Raw genomic sequence first — 19,268 nt, 5'->3', positions numbered from 1 at the left:
CATTAAAACTTGATTTGATGATAACTTTCAATCTAGTGGTCCGATTAGGACTTATGACCAATCAATTTATCGTTACAACATCAAGATCATTTTGGTGAAATGAGATTAAGGATCTAATGACCAGAATCAAGATGCATATTTCCAAGATGAAATTACCCTTTTACCCTCTATGTGAGGTTAAATGCGGGTTGCAAAATAGGGTGTCAACAGCTTCTAGGCAATGGTTTGCCAAATTTTCTACCACCTTGGTTCAGTTGGGCTTTAAGTAGTCCAAAGCAGACTATTCCCTCTTTACTAGACAAAAAGGTCATTATTTAATGGTTTTATTGATCTATGTGGATGATGTTTTGATAGCATGTAATGACAAAGGGGAGGTGGATTAGTTCAAGGTATTGCTGGATTAGAAGTTTAAATTGAAGGATTTAGGTAATTTGAGGTATTTCCTTGGTTTGGAGATTGCAACATGGTTTTAAAAATCGGACCGGACCGACCGGTTCAACCAGGAATCGGCCTCCAATCCAGTCCGGTTATGATAAAAAACTAAAAATACCTTAAAAACCGGTAAATAGTAAAAATCGGCCGGTTCAACCTGAGAGCCGGAAAAACCGGAGGTCGAACCGGTTTTGTAAAATTGCTGAAAGAGATCTGCAATGAAGCTTTTTTTGTAGTAAAAATCTTCTTTTTTCTCAAATCTGTTGATGGTGAGGACAGATTGTTGCAATAAAGTCTTTTTTCTTAAGATTGGCTATGCTTGAGAGAGAGAAAATGACTGAATATTCATGCTTGGGGTTGAAATTAGCTTTTTGGAGTGGTATCTACAGATCTTCAGTGAAAGAGAGAAATGAGAGGAACTGATGATGGTATTGCAGAGATAAATAATGGATCTAACTTCCTGAGACAGAGAGGAAGATAAGGATTTTGTGGAGGCAAAAGACTGGAAAAATAAAGAGTCTTTGATGGTAAGTAAAGTGGGGAGTGCCGGAGTGGAGTGCTAGATTCACGAGATGTATTAAAAAAAAGAAAAAAAAAAAAAACAAAACATGTGGCTAAGAGTGGCGGAGTGGGAAATTGGATTGTTAAAGAATAAAGAGTCATAACTCATAAGCCAGTGACTTGTCTAGTCATCTGACTTTAGGGTTTTTTTTTTTTTTTGGTTAAATAAATAGTTAAAGTTATACTATTATATTTATATAAACTAAAAGATGAAACTTAAATATTAATAGTTTTGTCAACCATTACTGACAAGAAAAGAAAGGTGGTATGGAGAAACAAACACTTTTTCTAATTTTTATATTTTCTTAATATAAGTTATTAAAATTCAAATTTTAAACAAAAATTATTTTAATATTTTAATTAAATTATTTATGATGTCACCGGTTCGACCATTGGTTGTGTAAGGTTGAATTTATTCAACCATCTAATTGGCTTTATTCCGTGCCAAATTTGCTTGTAATTCAGCATTTAGTAACCCTGTATTTAGGTGGGATTATTGTAAGGGTAGTGAGTGAGATAGAGTGAAGATTGCTCAAGAGTGTGCAAGAAAACAGAGTGTCGCAGCTAGGACTCGCGGGTGGACTCGCGACTTCAACCCGCCAGAAACTGCACACGTGCCAAGCATGCTGGAAGATGAACAGTCATGCTAGCTGGAGCACTACAGGACAAAACAGGACAACTGGCCATACGGTTAACTCGTGACTGGAACTCGCGACTTGGTCAAGCCGCGAGGTCAAGCCGCGAGCCACCCCTGTTTTGGAAAAACCTGACGTTTCACATTCCACTTCACTCCAGTATAAATACCCTTTTAACCCACGATTGAAAGAGAGCTTCCAGAGAGAATTTTGAGAGAGAAACCCTAAAGAAAAACCAGATTGTTTCACCCACAATCTCTACCTTAAAGTCTCATCAAATTCCCTCACTCTCTTCCTCTCCATTGTAAAATCCTTGAGAGGCATTATACCAAACCTGGTTCTCACCATTATCATCTCTGTGAGACAGTCGTTTGGAGTTCTGGGAAGCAGTTAGGAAGGAGCCAATCTTCATTGGTTGATGTTACGGTGTAGTAGCGGAATCCGGAAAGCTAGAAAAGAAAAAGGTTCGGCGCAACCTCGTTGGAGCAAGAAGCTTGGAGGGCTTAGGTGCATTGGGTAGATTAGGCTTGGAGGGTCTATTGCTGTCCTTGTATCCCAACTGTATTTTCTTGTGGATTGATTACCGCTTGGAGGGCGGCGGAGAGGTTTTTCGCCGAGGTCTTCGGTTTCCTCTTCGATAACATATCTGGTGTTATCTCTGTGTTTGCATCTTCCTTCCTCTCTATCTCTGCCTTTACATTATCTGCTGTGGTTTATTTTGTTATGGTTTAGATAGTTGTTTAACCAATTCCATATTATAGCATATGTTAAGTTTCCGCACACTAGTTGTTTGACATATTGCTTGTGTTGGTTAAGTTGGTTTTTGGGGGTCTAAACGTTCAAAAGTGTTTTTGTACACGTTTTTGAACTTTCAATTGGTATCAGAGCGGGTACACTTGTTGTGGTTTAAATACCTAAGTGTGATCCTTGACCCCTTGTGTTTATTTGCCATGGATTGTGCTTTGTATGACTCTTTGCATGATTTGGTTGGTGATGAATGTAACATGCCACGTGTTTGTGAAAATGCCTCTATGAGTGTTAATCCTCATAAGTGTGATGACATGTTATTTGAATCTATGGGTGTTGTTGACAAACTCTTCAAGAAAAATGCTAAGAAGTTTCAAAAGAATTTGAGCAAGTTATTTTGTGAAAATGATGATTTGATTGCTAAGCTCAATGAATCCAACAAATTGGTTGAGAAATATAAAAAACTTGCTGAAATTTCTCTTGAAAAGCTGAAAGAGTTTGAATGTTTGAATATGGACTTGGATGCTAAACTGGTTTTGTCTAATAAATTTGTTGATGATCTTAAATGTGAAAATGAATCTCTTAAGATGCATGCCAAGTGTTTGATTGCTGAACCTATTGTTAAAAAGGATGATAATGTTTGTTGCAATCATGTTATGGTACCCGATTTTGTGCCTAGTGTGTGTTCTACCTTAAAGGACAAATCGGTGTACATTCCTCCACATAAAAGAAATAAAAAGGTGGAGAGAAAGGCTGTTAAGTCAAAGCCTTCGTTTAGGTCTCAACCTAAGGCTTTGGATGGATCTAAGTTTGTTCCAACTTGCCACCATTGTGGTGTGATTGGTCATATAAGACCTCAATGTCATAAATTGAAGAGGGAACAAAACCATGTTGCTAGATCCATTCCTAAAAAGCCTAGTGGACCTAAACACATTATTTGTCACCATTGTGGTGCCTTTGGTCATCTAAGACCTCATTGCTCTAAGTTTCAAGCTCTTAAGAGAATCAAAAGAAAAGAGAAACTTGAGCTTTTTGGAAGTTGTGCTAAAAAGAGTAAACTGGATTTGAGTAAGAATAGCATGTTGTTAAAGAAAATGTTTAATGCTCTTAACTCTTTGACTATGTGCATCTCCGGTTCTCATTCTTCCAACCCTCGTCTCGCTTCTCTTGAGACACTCATTCCAAACAATCGTTCCGTTTGGATGAGGAAGGGTTCCTATGGTTGAGCTTTTGCTCTTTTGGTCCTTGATCTAATTCTTTCGATCTTTGTAGGACCCTTCATGCATTAAATGTCATATCTTCATGCATTTTGTGCATCTTGCATTTATTTGTATGCATTATTTTGTTTTTGATCTTACTTTTATGTTTCAGTTTTGTGTGAGTAAAAAATCCAAAACCACATAAAAAGTGAAAAATTCAAAAAGTTTGATCGTATATGTTTGAGCACATATCACATGTGAGTTTGGCCTAGTACCTTTGTACAAATGGCTTTGTGCATTTACGAGCTTAGCTTGTTATTTTTGCACTTATATCTTTGTGGGAAAAATCTTGACATCTTTGTGTGATTGTTGTAAATCGATCTTCAAGCTTGTCATGAATGATTAGTCAATAGTCATATTGGTTTTGATACTTGCGTAGACTTGTGCTTATATCTCTTCCCACTCTTTTATTTTTATTGCTTAAAGAGCTCAATAAATGTAAATCTCAAAATGAAAAGAGATAATGAGCTGCAAAAGCCATCGCAAATACTAGTATTCGACTAGGAAAAAGGGAAAGCGACTTAAATGAAATTGTATGATGCCCAAAAAGTCAAAGGCTTGTTCATCAAATTGAAATATCAAAAATTTCAGGCATCAATCTCAAAAATGAGATGTATTGCTCAAAATGAGTTGTATTGATTCAAAATGATCAAATGATATGAATTGTAAGAAGCCAAATAAAAAGCTTCAATCTTATGTAATCATTTTCTTGTGGGAGGTCATATATGTTCACTTCTATAATTGAGATATACCACTTGACTTAGTACTAGTTGTGTATGACTTGATTGAATTGATCATTGAAGCTTCATTCTAGACTAAGGACTATTCCACATTTGATACACACACATAACACACTTGCCTTATGTTCAATGAATGTCTTATTCATTTGTTAGATTGTACTTGTCTAAATGTGATGTGTGTGTGCTCAATCATATATGGTTCAACCCAAAAAGTTTTTTGATCATTTTATATGTTTTTGGAAGTGATTTTTATCACTCTTTGAGTTTATGTTTAGTGCTTACTTTGTTTTTCAATGTTTAAACATGTTCTGGTTTGAAAAACAAGTGTCAGATTTTTTGGCCACTCATTTTGGCTACTTGCGTGAGCTGCCAGCAAGCTGCCAGTTTTGGCTGGTCGGTTTGGCGGCTTGTAAGCCACGAGTCTAAGCCGCGAGTTCAGACAGAGAGGTTTCGCGGCTCACTCGCGACTTGGCTCGCGACTCGCCAGTCGCGAGTCGCCCAGAATCAGCTTTTTAAAGAGCTTTTTCGTGGGAAACTTGTTTTAAACCTCTCTCATCCTCTCTAAAACCCCTCTTTCAATATTTTTACATCAAAACCCAACCAATTTGAATGGTTTTTCAATCCATTAACATCTCTAAGGTAATTATAAACTCTTTTCATTGATTTTGATCCTTAGATTATGTTTTGGAGAGTTTTGTGCTCTTGGTTGAGATTTTCATCATAGGGGTTGGGAAAACTTATTTTTTGTCTATTTTCTTCATGGGATTGGTTTCTTTTGTTGATATGCATTGGATGTTGGCCCCTTGTGGCAGTAAGAACATGTATTAAGGGTGGTTTTCATGATGTTCATGCATTGTTTCACATTTTTGTTTATAGTGTGCATGCTAGGTGTTTGATAAAATGCCTCTTAGTCATTTTCTCGCTTGTTTGGACTCCGATGAGTACCAAAATTTGGGATTTCTCATGTTTCCTCATTAGGAACATGTTTGGTTCATTGGTTGTGTATTTTAACACACTTTGCCCCACATGTGCATTTTTCATGCATTGATCATGCATTGCACTTAGCCACCTCTTGCACACACCTTTGCTACCCTTGTCATGCATTGGTCTTGACCTTGCTGTTTCATCCTAGCATGTCATGCTTACCTTATGCTTTGTAGCATGTTACTTTGTCTTAGGTTTGAGCTTCATTTTCTCATTCATCTTGCACCCCTCATGCATCATTAGCATTGTTCATACCTTCATCTCTTGCCCTCGTTTCTTCTTGACCCTTTGTCTATTCCTGACAAAAAGGGGGAGAGTATACTCTAGAGAATGTTTCGGAGTATTTTGTCTTTTCTATATGACTCTTGTGCACATCCTTAGGGGGAGAAATTCTATTTCTCATGCACATTTGTAGGGGGAGAGATATTCCATAGGGGAGATGCATATACCAAGGGGGAGAAGACATTGTGTTAACTAGAAAACCTTGTTCTGTTTGTTTTCTTGTTGGTTTTATGGTGCTTTGTGTTATGCTTTGGTGTTCTCATTGCATCATGTTTGTGCTTTGGACATGCACATATCCCTATGTTATTATACTTCATTGAATGCATGTTCAGATGATCATTTGCTTTGCTATGTGATCATTGTAGTCATTTCTATACTTGTCATTTATTATTTGCTTTACCTTGAGGGTCTAATGTGGTTTGTGCAAGTGTTTCAGGGTACAAGTACAAATATGTTCCAAGTGCATCACAGCTTCTCATCACTTTGAAGGGGAGAAACTTTAATCACTTTGAAGGGGAGAAACTTTATGCACTTTTAGTTTATATTGTTTAAGTTTTTATTCAATATAATGTGTTTGTACCCATGTGCTTTTGTAAGCTTTTAGGGTTTATGTTTTATGCATAGTTTGTAGGCTTTATGGTATGTACCTTGCTTAAGTGCAGCCTTTATGCTATGTTGAAATCAGTACCTTAATCTAAATGTTCTACATTTTGGTTTATGTACTGTCACTCTTGTGCCCTTGTAGGATTGTTCCTAGATGCATATGCCTTGTGTGCTATGCATTGGTTGAGTGTTGAGCATACAAGTGTCTTGCCTTGTGCTTGTTAACTTGTATGTCCTTGTGTTCATTCCAAGTGTGAATGAGCACTGTGATCACTACCTTGTGGTGTTCACTTGGTTGATCAAGCCATGGTTTGTTTATTAACTCCATCTTATGCTTGATCTCATATTGCCTGTTTCATATGCATTTATAATTTTCTGCTTACAATAATCATGGTGTATTGTTGTGTTTCAGGAGTTTATGTTCATATGATTCAAGTGCTTCACAGCTTCTAGAGTTAGGTGTGAGTGAGTTTTGTTCAACTGTTCCCAACTCACATGTTAAGTCTAGAGTCTGTTTTAGGGTTTTGTCACGGAATAGCCAAAGGGGGAGATTGTAAGGTTGAATTTATTCAACCATCTAATTGGCTTTATTCCGTGCCAAATTTGCTTGTAATTCAGCATTTAGTAACCCTGTATTTAGGTGGGATTATTGTAAGGGTAGTGAGTGAGATAGAGTGAAGATTGCTCAAGAGTGTGCAAGAAAACAGAGTGTCGCGGCTAGGACTCGCGGGTGGACTCGCGGCTTCAACCCGCCAGAAACTGCACACGTGCCAAGCATGCTGGAAGATGAACAGTCATGCTAGCTGGAGCACTACAGGACAAAACAGGACAACTGGCCATACGGTTAACTCGCGACTGGAACTCGCGACTTGGTCAAGCCGCGAGGTCAAGCCGCGAGCCACCCCTGTTTTGGAAAAACCTGACGTTTCACATTCCACTTCACTCCAGTATAAATACCCTTTTAACCCACGATTGAAAGAGAGCTTCCAGAGAGAATTTTGAGAGAGAAACCCTAAAGAAAAACCAGATTGTTTCACCCACAATCTCTACCTTAGAGTCTCATCAAATTCTCTCACTCTCTTCCTCTCCATTGTAAAATCCTTGAGAGGCATTATACCAAACCTGGTTCTCACCATTATCATCTCTGTGAGACAGTCGTTTGGAGTTCTGGGAAGCAGTTAGGAAGGAGCCAATCTTCATTGGTTGATGCTACGGTGTAGTAGCGGAATCCGGAAAGCTAGAAAAGAAAAAGGTTCGGCGCAACCTCGTTGGAGCAAGAAACTTGGAGGGCTTAAGTGCATTGGGTAGATTAGGCTTGGAGGGTCTATTGCTGTCCTTGTATCCCAACTGTATTTTCTTGTGGATTGATTACCGCTTGGAGGGCGGCGGAGAGGTTTTTCGCCGAGGTCTTCGGTTTCCTCTTCGATAACATATCTGGTGTTATCTCTGTGTTTGCATCTTCCTTCCTCTCTATCTCTGCCTTTACATTATCTGCTGTGGTTTATTTTGTTATGGCTTAGATAGTTGTTTAACCAATTCCATATTATAGCATATGTTAAGTTTCCGCACACTAGTTGTTTGACATATTGCTTGTGTTGGTTAAGTTGGTTTTTGGGGGTCTAAACGTTCAAAAGTGTTTTTGTACACGTTTTTGAACTTTCAGGTTGGACTCCGGTCCGACCATAAAACCGGTAATTAGATATTTTTTCGGTTCTTTCACCGTACCGGTTTTTAAAACCATGGATTGCAAGGTCAAATAAAGGTATATCACTTTGTCAAAGGAAGTACACTTTAGAAGTGTTGAATGATGCTGGTTTGTTAAGATGTAAACCAGCTAAGACACCAATGGAGCAAAATGTGAAGTTAAGTAAGTATGAAGGGGAAGAGTTCAAAGATCCAAGGGCTTACAGAAGGCTTATTGGGAAGGTGTTGTACTTGACTATCACTAGGCCAAACATCACTTATGATGTCCATAGGTTGAGTCAATACATGGCCAAGCCAAGGAAGCCACGTCTAGATGCAGTGCATAGAGTTCTACAGTATTTGAAGAATGAACTAGGGAAGGGTATCTTGTTTTCAGCTAGGACAGAGTTGCATGTAAAGGGTTTCACAGATTCTGATTGGGCTGCTTGTCCTGACACTAGAAGGTCTGTCACAAGTTATAGCATTTTCATTGGGGATTCCTTGGTCTCATGGAAATCAAAGAAACAATCTACAGTGTCCAAGTCCTTAGCAGAAGCAAAGTATAGGGCAATGGCAATGGCTACCTGTGAGATAGTGTGGATATAGTATTTCCTTAAAGATATTGGTGTTGAACATAAAAGGGAAGCCTTGCTATTTTGTGATAGTGAGGCAGCCTTGCGCATTGGATCAAATCCAATGTTTCATGAAAGGGCCAAGCATATTGAGATAGATTGTCATGTAGTTAGAGACAAAGTGTTAAAGAAGGTCAAGCATATTGAGATAGATTGTCATGTAGTTAGAGACAAAGTGTTAGAGAAGTTCATTAAATTGAATCATGTTAGAACTCATTGTCAGCTTGCAGATTTGTTAACTAAAGCATTGAATTTTAATCAGTTTTCAAGTCTTATTTGCAAAATGGGAATGATTAATATACATTCAACAATTACCCTTGAGGGGGAGTATCAAAATGAAGATAATAAGCTCAAGCAAGGGCAGACTAGCTTGACAGAAGAAGATAGCGGTAGCAAGGGTAACTACAGAATAGAGATGAAGCTAAACGATAGTGACTGTAGCTTAAAACACCAAAAAGACCTGTAGTTAATGTTAGTTACTGTTTAGTTACTATTATTAGTGAAAGCTCGAAAATGTGTTAAAACACAAGAGCTGTTTAGACCCCCAAATTAAAGATTACAGCTCGATTGATTTTACTCTAACTTATATAAAGTGCAAAAAAGAGTAAATGCGAGAGTACAAACAAACAAACTACTATAACCCATAATCATTATAACACAACAGTAAAATGATAGGTAAAAGAGTATGGAAGAAGAATGCAAATACAAGATAACACGCCGATGTGTTATTGAAGAGGAAACCGTAGTACTTGGTGTAAAACCTCTTCGCTGCCCTCCAAGCAGTAATTGATCCATTAGACAATCAGTTAGGATACACGAATAGCAAAAGACCCTCCAAACCTAGTCTGCCCAATGCAACTAAGCCCTCCAAGCTCCTACTCCAACAAGGCTTCTCAGAACCGTGTCTTGTCTAGAACCGTGTCTTGTCTAGCTCTCTGGATCCCGTAATATGCCCGATTGCATTCACCAAAGCCTAGCTTCTTCCAATGCTTCCCAGCAGCACCAAAACCTCATTTGACACTCTGAAAGGGTGTGGTAAGTGTTTGGGCTATCAACCTCTCAATAGTATGGAAATGGAGAGGTAGGAGTTGAGGAAAATCTACAAGTAAGTATGTATAGAATTGTGGGTATAACAATCTCTAACTCTCAATGTTTGTGGCTAAGGTTTTCTCTCAAAAGCACTCCTCAACATATGTGGGTAATGGGGGTATATATAGTGTGGGTGAGGATAGAGTGTATCAGAAATGACAATCTGGCAAAACAGAATGTTTTGCGGGTGTCTTGTGAGAATGCCTTACTTGCGAGACACTCGCAAAAACCAGCTGTCTCCATCCTGTCTTGACTCTTCGCATTCCAGTCATGTGCAGGGTAGATGCATCACTTCGCGAGAAGCTTACTCACGAGCTACCCGCGAAAACAGCTTTAGTCTTCAATTAGCCTTAAGTCTACACACTCTCCCTCTCTCTCTTACACACAACCCTTACAAATAAAACCCACATGAAATACAAGGAACATAAGATTGAACATAATTACAATTAAATTTAGCATGGAATTAAAGCCAACAAAAACATAATTATAAATAACAACTTTACAATTAGTTAGCACGTGTAAATGTTAGTTATAGAACCTGTACAACAAATGTTAAAGTTAGTTTGTTTCTTTGATAGTTTTCTTCTTCTCTGTACATATATATACAAATTCTGTATCTTGATTTCTAATTAATGAGAATTAGTTTTTCATCACAAGTTTCTGATAAAAGCAACTTGCTATTTTTGTTACATCTTTTATCTCTTTGATGAAAGGGTTGGTTCGGATCCAAGTCACGGGTGACCATGACTCCATGAGGCTCCAATCTGAGTTCCATTTCCCACAAAAGTATTTCCTAGAAAAATGATACCCTCTCTCTCTCTCACACACCGTATAGAAATGCTGCTGTTTTCATTTATGAATTAGATTGGAAAAGGCATATTCAACTATTTTCTTCCATGTAAAAAAGAGATTGCACTTTTTTAGATTTTCTTCATTGTCCAATTCAATGAACACTACTAAAGCACACATAAAAAAACTACCAATCTAGAAATGCAGCTCATTCCACAAACCTCACCTGTTCAACATCCTCCTCTGTTGCAATAAAACAAACATAACAAGTGCAACTAAGAACAACTAAAACAAGTAACAACAAACATTACCCTTCAAAATAGGGACAACCAAGTCACGAAATTCACTCATGAAATCCCTCCCAACTCAACTAATCGCAAATTGCTATCTTTTTTAAGTCTTATCCAATTCAATGAACACTACCATAAAAAAGTGTAAAACCACAACACAAGTCTATAAAATGCACTATCATTGCACAAGCTCCTCTTTGTCTATCACATTCTTTGCGGCATTACAACAAACACAGGGAGTGCAACCAAAAAAGAAAAAAAAAAAACCACTAAACTTGCGAAATTCATTCATGAACATCAATCACATTTCACTGTACCACCAAAACCCAACTACAAACTAAACCCAAAAACACAAATTAACCATTAGAAACCCCAAAATCAAAATCAAATTCAAATTACACAATAGCAATCTTAGCTCCAGCTTCCTCGAGCTGCTTCTTGGCCTCTTCAGCCTCATCTTTAGAAACCCCTTCCTTAAACTTCTTAGGCAACCCTTCAATCAACTCCTTAGCCTCCTTCAAAGCCAAGCTCGTCAACGCCCTCACCGCCTTAATCACCGAAATCCTCGAACTGCTGGGGACATCCTCGATAACCACGTCGAACTCGGTCTTCTCTTCGACAACGGCTGGTCCCGCGTCAGCTCCAGCGACTGCGGCTCCGGCGACGGCTACTGGGGCGAAGGAGGCGGCGGAGACGCCGAGCTTTTCTTGGAGGTAGTCGACCAAGGTCTTGGCTTCTTCGAGAGTGAGGGAGGAGATTTGGGCGCCGAGCTCTTCGATCTTTTCTGGGGCGGACACGGCGGAGATGGGACGGAAGTGGGTGAGACGACGGTGGGTGGGTTTAGCGGTGGGGAAGTGGAGGAAAGTGGGTTTTGGAGCGGGTGAAGGATAAGAGGGGGAACGGAGTGTGAGGGAGATTGTGGAGAGAGTGTTTGTGGCCATTTGTGAATACTGGAAATTGAAGTGAAGAGAGAGAGAGAGAGAGAGAGAGAGAGAGAGAGAGTTTTGAAGAAGAGAGAAGATAGGATAAGGTAATGGATCAATGGAGTGATATAAAAAATATGGTCGTGAGAGTAATCAGTGATGAAGAAGAGTTTTTGGGTTTGGGTTTGGTAATAATTTTTCTGGTTGACGAGATTGCCCTTGGAGGGAAAAAATATATTAGAGGAAAAAAGATAGGGGCATTCCGAGAATCGAACTCGGGACCTCTCGCACCCAAAGCGAGAATCATACCACTAGACCAAATGCCCTGGTGTTGGTATATGCTGCTGTAAAGTAATTCCAATACTTATTAATCTGTTAGTTAATTTGTGATTTGTTTGACAAATAAAAAGGTTAAAAACGAGCGTTGTGTGGCTGCTGGGATTCGAGCCCAGGTCTCCACGGCCACAACGTGGAATTCTTACCACTAAACTACAGCCACAAGTTTGTCTTTCTCGTTCATTTCTGTAATATTCAAATGTGTGAAATTGTTTTCTTTTAAATTACTGTTATTTTAAATAAAAAGGATTTTTTTTTTCCTTGAGAAACAAACACAAACGAATGAAAAGAAATGAGGAGAAAATTTAATCTTAAAGGAAAAGAAATGGGGAGAAAAGTTAATTTTTTATGGACTTGACTTGGATCTATTGTACTGGATTCATTGAGATGATGACATATGACCAAAAGTAAACATTTGTTATTATTTCAATAGATTTAATACAACTTGACATTGAACCCAGGTTTACCCAATTATGAAAATAGTTTTATGATATTCACGTGTGTGACTACTATATGTTAAGAGGAATGTTGTGTATATAACTGTAAAATAAGATTGTTTTTTTGTTATTAATAGGGGAAGAACTAAAGATGCTTTCTCTTTTGAATTGACTAGTTTTTTAGCACATGGAACTGGTTAACCTTCCGGGGTTTTTATTTTTTATTATAATTTTTTTTTAAAGCCATTTAAAATGGCACCCTACCATTAATTGTATTTGTATCCCAAGTTAATTACTGCACCGGTGCTTAATTGTATTTTAAAAGTTTTTTATTATTATATAAAATAAATAAATAAATAAAAATTCAGCAAGTATTCTGTAAGCAAACATGAATCGTGCAACCCTCTTGCAAGTTTACAGATAACCAAAGCCGATTGAAGTCCTATCCTATTAGTGTAGTGGAATAGCAAAGAAAGTACCTAACTTCCAAGATTTATAGGAAAAAATCCAGACTCTCATCAAATTCAGGAGCTCATTACAAACGCAACACTCAAATTCATCCAACATTTTAATTTTATAATAACTTTCAACTTAATAATCACTTAGAAAAGAAATAAAATACATCAAGCAATATCCAAGATCAAATTTAAGAACTAGAAAAGTAATGCATGATTGCTGTCAATTGGAATCATTTTACAAGATAGATATTTTGTGAATAGTTACATAAAAAAGGAATTTGTCAATACTCAGTTCCATATGTGTCACATTCATTACTATGTTAAGCAGGATGCTTTTGCTTGATGAAACTGTAATTAGTCACACTGTTTCTTTCCCTTGACCACTAAAAAGTGCAAACAACTGGTCATTAATGGTTTTTTTGGATTAAGGGGGAGGGAGGGGGAGTAGAGGGACCAATCCAAACAGGTCCTAAGAGGGTATAAATATCATTGAAATGAGAGTTCTCATCAACAAGTTTTCTATGAATATATAGATTCTGTATTGAATAATATCGTGGAACTATTCTTTAGATCAGATAAAAGTCATCTCCTATGATTAAGATTTAAGAATCAAAAATCTCCTATCCCTATCAACGCTACAACATGATTACACAAATTCATATGAGCAACACCAATAGCCTTCAGCTACTACCACCCCCACTGCCAAAACAGTTTCTTACCACCTTCTGCGCCTCCTCCCATACCAGTACGCAAATGCAGCTATTGAAGCAGCCACAATGACACCAGCAGTTGCATGCAAAGCATATATTGGTCTCTCCAGAACAAGACCAAAACCATTTACTTCAACAGGTGGTGATGGCAGTGGCTTCTGACTAACTGTCAATGCAAAGCCCAAACCCTGCCTTTCCAACTCACCCAGGTCTTCAATTGCTGGCTTGAGCCTGGTGGTCTTGGCTATAGCCTCATACTCTTCTTTGGTTCCACCTTCCAGGAAAGATCCAACAAGGTAACCCTTGCTTACCCAATATGCGCCAATTGTATTTCCTGAGAAATCCCCATAGTGGACTACTTCCCCTACATTGTCCCCATAAAACTGCCAAGACATTGTGAAGACTCTGGAGTAAAAAAATGGTAAGTAGTCAAATTCACCCGTTTTTTCTGGTTCCATTATTGCAGCAACAGCATGTCTTGCAGACCTTCGAGCTGAGTCCACGTGTTCAAGTCTACGGGATTCACCAAATAGTTTAACTGGAAATGCTGCAACATCACCTATTGCATAGATTGAGCTATTACTTGACTGCAACTTTCCATTTACTTTGATCCCACCCTTCTCCAAAGTTAGTTGGCCTTCAAACAAGCCTGTGTTTGGGCGGATTCCTATACCAACAACAACCATGTCTGCAGGTAGCAGACTTCCATCTCTAAGATTGACAGCAGTGACCTGTAAAGGAGTTGATCAGGTCACTTTGGAGATCAAACTGATGCACCGCTAATATCAATATGCTTGTAGGATAATAATACTTCTTATCTTAAAGGAAAATCTTTATTGGTATTATTTTTTAAGAAATGACCATAGACATCCTATTATAGCAACTTGAAGCCAGTTTACTTAATTTGGGTAATTATAAAAATTCGTTAACAGTATTAATCCTTGCACATTCCTAACATGGGGACTTCTTGTCCATATTGCTGTACTACCAATGACCCCAAAAGAAATCCTTTTATAGCAGCATAAGATTTACCTTCCCATCAGAGTCGATATCAAATGATGACAAGACAGTTCCTTTAATGAAAGTTACTCCTTTAGACTTATAATAATCTTCATAATAACTTGCAATCTTGGGAGTAAATAAACGAGCCACTGCACATAAGAAAAGAAACGACAAAAAAATAGAACAGAAAATCTCTTAAATGGTCATCTTAATTTTTTTTTTTTTTAAAGGTATGACAAAAAATGAATAAAATTATATTTGACAACATTTTTAGATATCCCATGGACGGATTCATTCAATATATATATATAAAGACATCAGAACAGACACACTTACTGCAATGTGCTTCTGGGAAAACCATGGTTACATTTATTTTATTTATCACCAAAGATGCAGCACACTCCATTCCAATGTAGCCACCACCAATGACAATAGCATTCCCACCAGGACAGGATTGCATTGCATCAAAAATTCTATTTGCATCAGCCAAATCTCGTAGATAGCACACATTTTCAGCATCTGATCCTGTCACTCCAAATTCTTCAAGCTTCAAAGCCTATATTCAACTCAGACTAATCAATGAAAGGGAGAAAGCCACTACCATTTTTATTTTAATAAACTTCAGGACTTCTGAAAATTTGATATGCCAAACACTTTTACACACATTCTTACTATTTTGATAAAATTATAAACAATTCCTTTGACATAATGTCTTATTTATAACAAAAGGACCAAAATTGTGAAAAATTAACCCCCCCCAAAAAACTGTGTCAGTGTTTGTTTAGGTCTAGTACATCTCATAATTCCAATTTCATATTTGTCCTAGAGAAGTGATATTGATGTCACAACTGTTACCAAGTACAAAGGAAAACAATGTCATTATCAAATCTGTCACTTTCCCAAGCAAAAATATTCCCCTTTTTATATGTAAACTTCTTTTAAGCATTATCAATATTATTAAGAACAAGTGAGTACTAAAAGCAAGAGAAGTATTAGAATAGTTCCAATACCCGAGCACCTGTAGCAACAAGAAGAATCTTGTAACTTATAGTCTCCCCAGTTGTTGTTAATAGTGTCTTACGCCTTACATCAGCAGACTTGACACGCGTTCCAAGAACTAACTCAATTCCTATGGAAAGAGCCAAATTCCAAATAAATGCTAAATATTGTGCAGAAACATACACCAAAAGTAACAAATATCCACAGAAAGATCATGCTACTTGGTACATTTCTCATTAGCATCTGTGATTAAAAAGAGCATAGGATGAGAAAATGATTACCATGTTCCTTATACCACTTTGGAGTTAACCTTTCCTCATTGTCACCAACACATGTATGAAATGATGGAAGCCGTGCACGAGCTGCATGTTTAAACTTAATTCAGTAACCAATTCAGATTTTTAGCAGGAAGGACAAAAGAAAAAGGGGGAAATCAAGCAAGAAATAATCAACATTTGCCTATCAATTGAGAACATTAGGAAATAAATTAATTCCCACCCCAGCCAAAGTGCTACCCCAGAACTCCAGATTCCTCACCCTTGAGGTATTCATAGCGATGTCCAGATACCAACAGAGCAAAATTTTGATGGGTTCAACCAATTCTTAAGGTTGATTTAACTATTATAGATTAAAATTAATTTTAAAAAATTGACTAAGAATTACAGAAGAAATTCAAAAATTTATGTGCAAAAAATTTAGCTGCAAGATTCTGCACCTAATAAGGCAAAAGAAGCCAAAATTTAACATAAAATAGATAAGATTCTTTGCCATCCATGTGCATATATGAAAGTTCCAAACATCATGCAGTCATACCCTAAGCAGGGAAACAAGGATAATTCACAAAAAATATTATTGAAGCCTTTTTCAAGAATGTATGTGTGCAATCACAAAAAGTAATTTTTTAGAGATTATGGATGCTTCTGGTTTTTCTTAGATTTGTGGTTTGTGCTACGCAGAAATTTGTCTTTGCCCAACAGAATGATTCAATTCCATGGTTAACTATGGTGAAATTGAGGGTAAAAATGAAAAATCACAGGCCACGGGCACAAGGATATCTGAACCTTGACAGAACACCCAATCAAACTAGTTAACATGAAGGTACTGAAAGCATTTCAGATATACATGACTGACCGACTAAAATTTATGAGGAGACCTTGATGCAGGAAGTGCAAATAAATATTTAGTAAAGTTTAGTTTTATTTAATTTTGGAAGTCAATTGTATTTTATTTTAAGTCTTAGCAGTTAACTAGGTTATTTTATTAATTTCCTATACTCAATGGTATTTTTGTAATTCAATAATTAGGCTTTCCCAAGTCAACTAGCATTAAGTCATAGCATATATAAGCACAGATTGAACTCCTATGGAGACAATTTGATTGATTTTCTAGAAATTTTATTAACAAATGACAAAGTTCCAAAAACATTATTTATTAACAAATGCAGATTTCATCTTCGCTAGTAAGAATCATCAAATATTAGCGATAGAAAATACTAAAGAAAACAGTGAGTTCACAAAGTGTTATAATGAGAACGCATACCTTCAGGAAGTAAAAAGCCTTTGCTTAATGCAGGTCTCTCATAAGGTGCAACCTAAAAGAAATGTGGCAGAAAATTACACTTAAAATGACAACATTTTTCTTAACAAATGTAACTCATATCCAATAAACAACTCAAACAAAATACAAGACATGAGGAATTCAATATCTTGTATTTTACAACTATCATCTACTGCAATGAATGAGGCTTATAAGTTTCTGTGTATTGCTCTGTCCCTAGCAACACCAAAACACATAATATCCTTTCCAATGCATAAGGCATAACTACAGTTCTCACAATCTCTCCATCCAACTCACATTGCACTCTCAATACTACATATATACAGTTCTCACAAATACCAATACACATAATATCTATCAAATTTATATGGCATAACTACAGTTCTCACAAATACCATTACACATGATATCCAGTCCAATCAAAGGACCTGTTGAAAATTGCTGGTACTGTTAAAATGCACCAATAGATAGTAATATCTCTTCTTCTACATTATATAGTAGAGTACCCCAAAATTCAATTGATCATTAAAAATTTAGATAAATCAGTACCATCAGTCTTGCCACAAGCACTTTTCACTAAATTATTGCTTGTACAAAGCTATAAATTTATCACTTTTACCAAATTATGAATTAAACCAAAACAAAAAGGCCTTCTAGAATGGAAAAGGAGAATGACAGTTTACTAATGAGATTCAGATTATCCATGCAGACCCATATCATGAAAGCTGTCAGCTACATAATATTTGAAAATGACATCCCTTTTGTGTTTTTGAGTGAATTATACTGTGCATTCTCATTAAGTAACTTGCAATTCAATCGAAATATTAGCACTATTGCTTGAAGAAACAAATAAAGCAGCAATTTATGGTTAAATTTGAAATATACGTGCCCTGGATGTATTAAAGCAATATTGGATTTGGAAGTTCACAATTCCAAATACCCAATCAGCTAATAGCATTTAGCAAATAGAACATGATAAAATAATACGAGACTGTTGCTCTTCAAATTACTCAACAATATGATAAAAAGAATCAACAAACGCCCCCTCTAAAACTCATAATAAAAATTTATTCTTTAATCACATTTATATTTCACACAAAGCCATATAAACAAACTATATTATAAACCAAATATTGGAACACAATAAGAACACACACAACTAAATTAAAATAATGATTACCCATTAAATGTAATGAGCCCAAACATTGACTATAGGTGTAATTCTTGTAATCACAAAGTTAGCCTCATAATCAGGAATAGTCAAGTTAGTTAATTACTTAGTTAGTTGTAAGATTGCAAGAGGTGGAGCCAAGTTGGTAATTTGGCTAATAAGATTTACAAGAAACCTGTACAAATACTTGTCATCCATAGCACTTTAGCATTGAAGAAATAAGACAGCAAATTTCTCACTTTCTTTCTCAAATTTCCCTTTCTACTCTTCTTCTTGAAGGGTGACTATTCAATTCTCATCCTTTTTTCTTAGAAACTAAAGGGTTCATCACATTAAAGACATGAACCTAATTAAACTTTCAAAGACATGAAATAAACAAGAGAGAGAGAGAGAGAGAGAGAGAGAGAGAGAGAGAGAAATAGCTTACTGCTTCTTCAGAGATTATGCAGAGTTCACCTTGAGAGACTCCCCTCTTTGTGAATTCAAGAGCTGCATACCCAGCTGCCACTCCTCCTCCAAGAATCACATACGCAAACGCCCTTCCCATTTCTTTCTCTCTTTGAAACTCACTGTGTATCTTCTTGCTTATTGTTTTGTATTTGAGGGTGTTGAATTTTTATTTTTGGGTAGCGCTTGCTTTGAAGGCACACAAACATGAAACATATGTACACACGCCCCAGAAAACAAAAAACCAATATTTAATCCAAAATTTCTATGATGTTGACAATATCTAATTTGCCATACTGCCCTTTGAACTTCTGTGCTTCCAGATGTATGGTGTATTAAAATGCTGACCAATCAAAGTGGGGACACGTTTTGAAACAGTAATGGATTATCAGGTTTCGATTTGGAAATTCCATTTTTGTGGACTTGGGGTTGGGTCAGGTTTTGTTTTGTTATGGTTGTGCTTTTGTGAGTGAGGCTCAGAAGGGTGATTATGTGGATGTGG

General features: G+C 36.9%; 2 protein-coding genes and 2 non-coding genes across 4 annotated transcripts; all 4 read right to left on the bottom strand.

Moving 5' to 3' along the window:
- Positions 1–10,888: 10,888 nt before the first annotated feature.
- On the bottom strand, positions 10,889–11,801 carry LOC126714862 (50S ribosomal protein L12, chloroplastic). The gene has a single exon (XM_050415255.1). The coding sequence runs from the start codon at positions 11,665–11,667 to the stop codon at positions 11,122–11,124; it is 546 nt and encodes a 181-aa protein (XP_050271212.1). The 5' UTR covers positions 11,668–11,801; the 3' UTR covers positions 10,889–11,121.
- Positions 11,802–11,903: 102 nt separating this feature from the next.
- TRNAP-UGG (transfer RNA proline (anticodon UGG)) lies at positions 11,904–11,975 on the bottom strand. Its single transcript has one exon. It is a non-coding gene; the product is annotated as a tRNA-Pro (tRNA).
- A 101-nt stretch (positions 11,976–12,076) lies between these two features.
- On the bottom strand, positions 12,077–12,148 carry TRNAH-GUG (transfer RNA histidin (anticodon GUG)). The gene has a single exon. It is a non-coding gene; the product is annotated as a tRNA-His (tRNA).
- Positions 12,149–13,345: 1,197 nt separating this feature from the next.
- Positions 13,346–19,018, bottom strand: LOC126714861 (monodehydroascorbate reductase 4, peroxisomal). The gene is made up of 7 exons (XM_050415254.1): positions 18,747–19,018; positions 17,131–17,182; positions 15,873–15,953; positions 15,603–15,721; positions 14,929–15,148; positions 14,623–14,741; positions 13,346–14,321 (listed from the first exon to the last, which is right to left on the bottom strand). The coding sequence occupies exons 1-7, from the start codon at positions 18,864–18,866 to the stop codon at positions 13,596–13,598; spliced, it is 1,437 nt and encodes a 478-aa protein (XP_050271211.1). The 5' UTR covers positions 18,867–19,018; the 3' UTR covers positions 13,346–13,595.
- Between the last annotated feature and the right edge of the window lie 250 nt (positions 19,019–19,268).

Source organism: Quercus robur, chromosome 2, assembly GCF_932294415.1.
Source record: "Quercus robur chromosome 2, dhQueRobu3.1, whole genome shotgun sequence".
NCBI lineage: Eukaryota > Viridiplantae > Streptophyta > Magnoliopsida > Fagales > Fagaceae > Quercus > Quercus robur.
The sequence above is the reverse complement of the archived record's forward strand: the minus strand, read 5'-3'. Positions and strand labels throughout refer to the sequence as shown.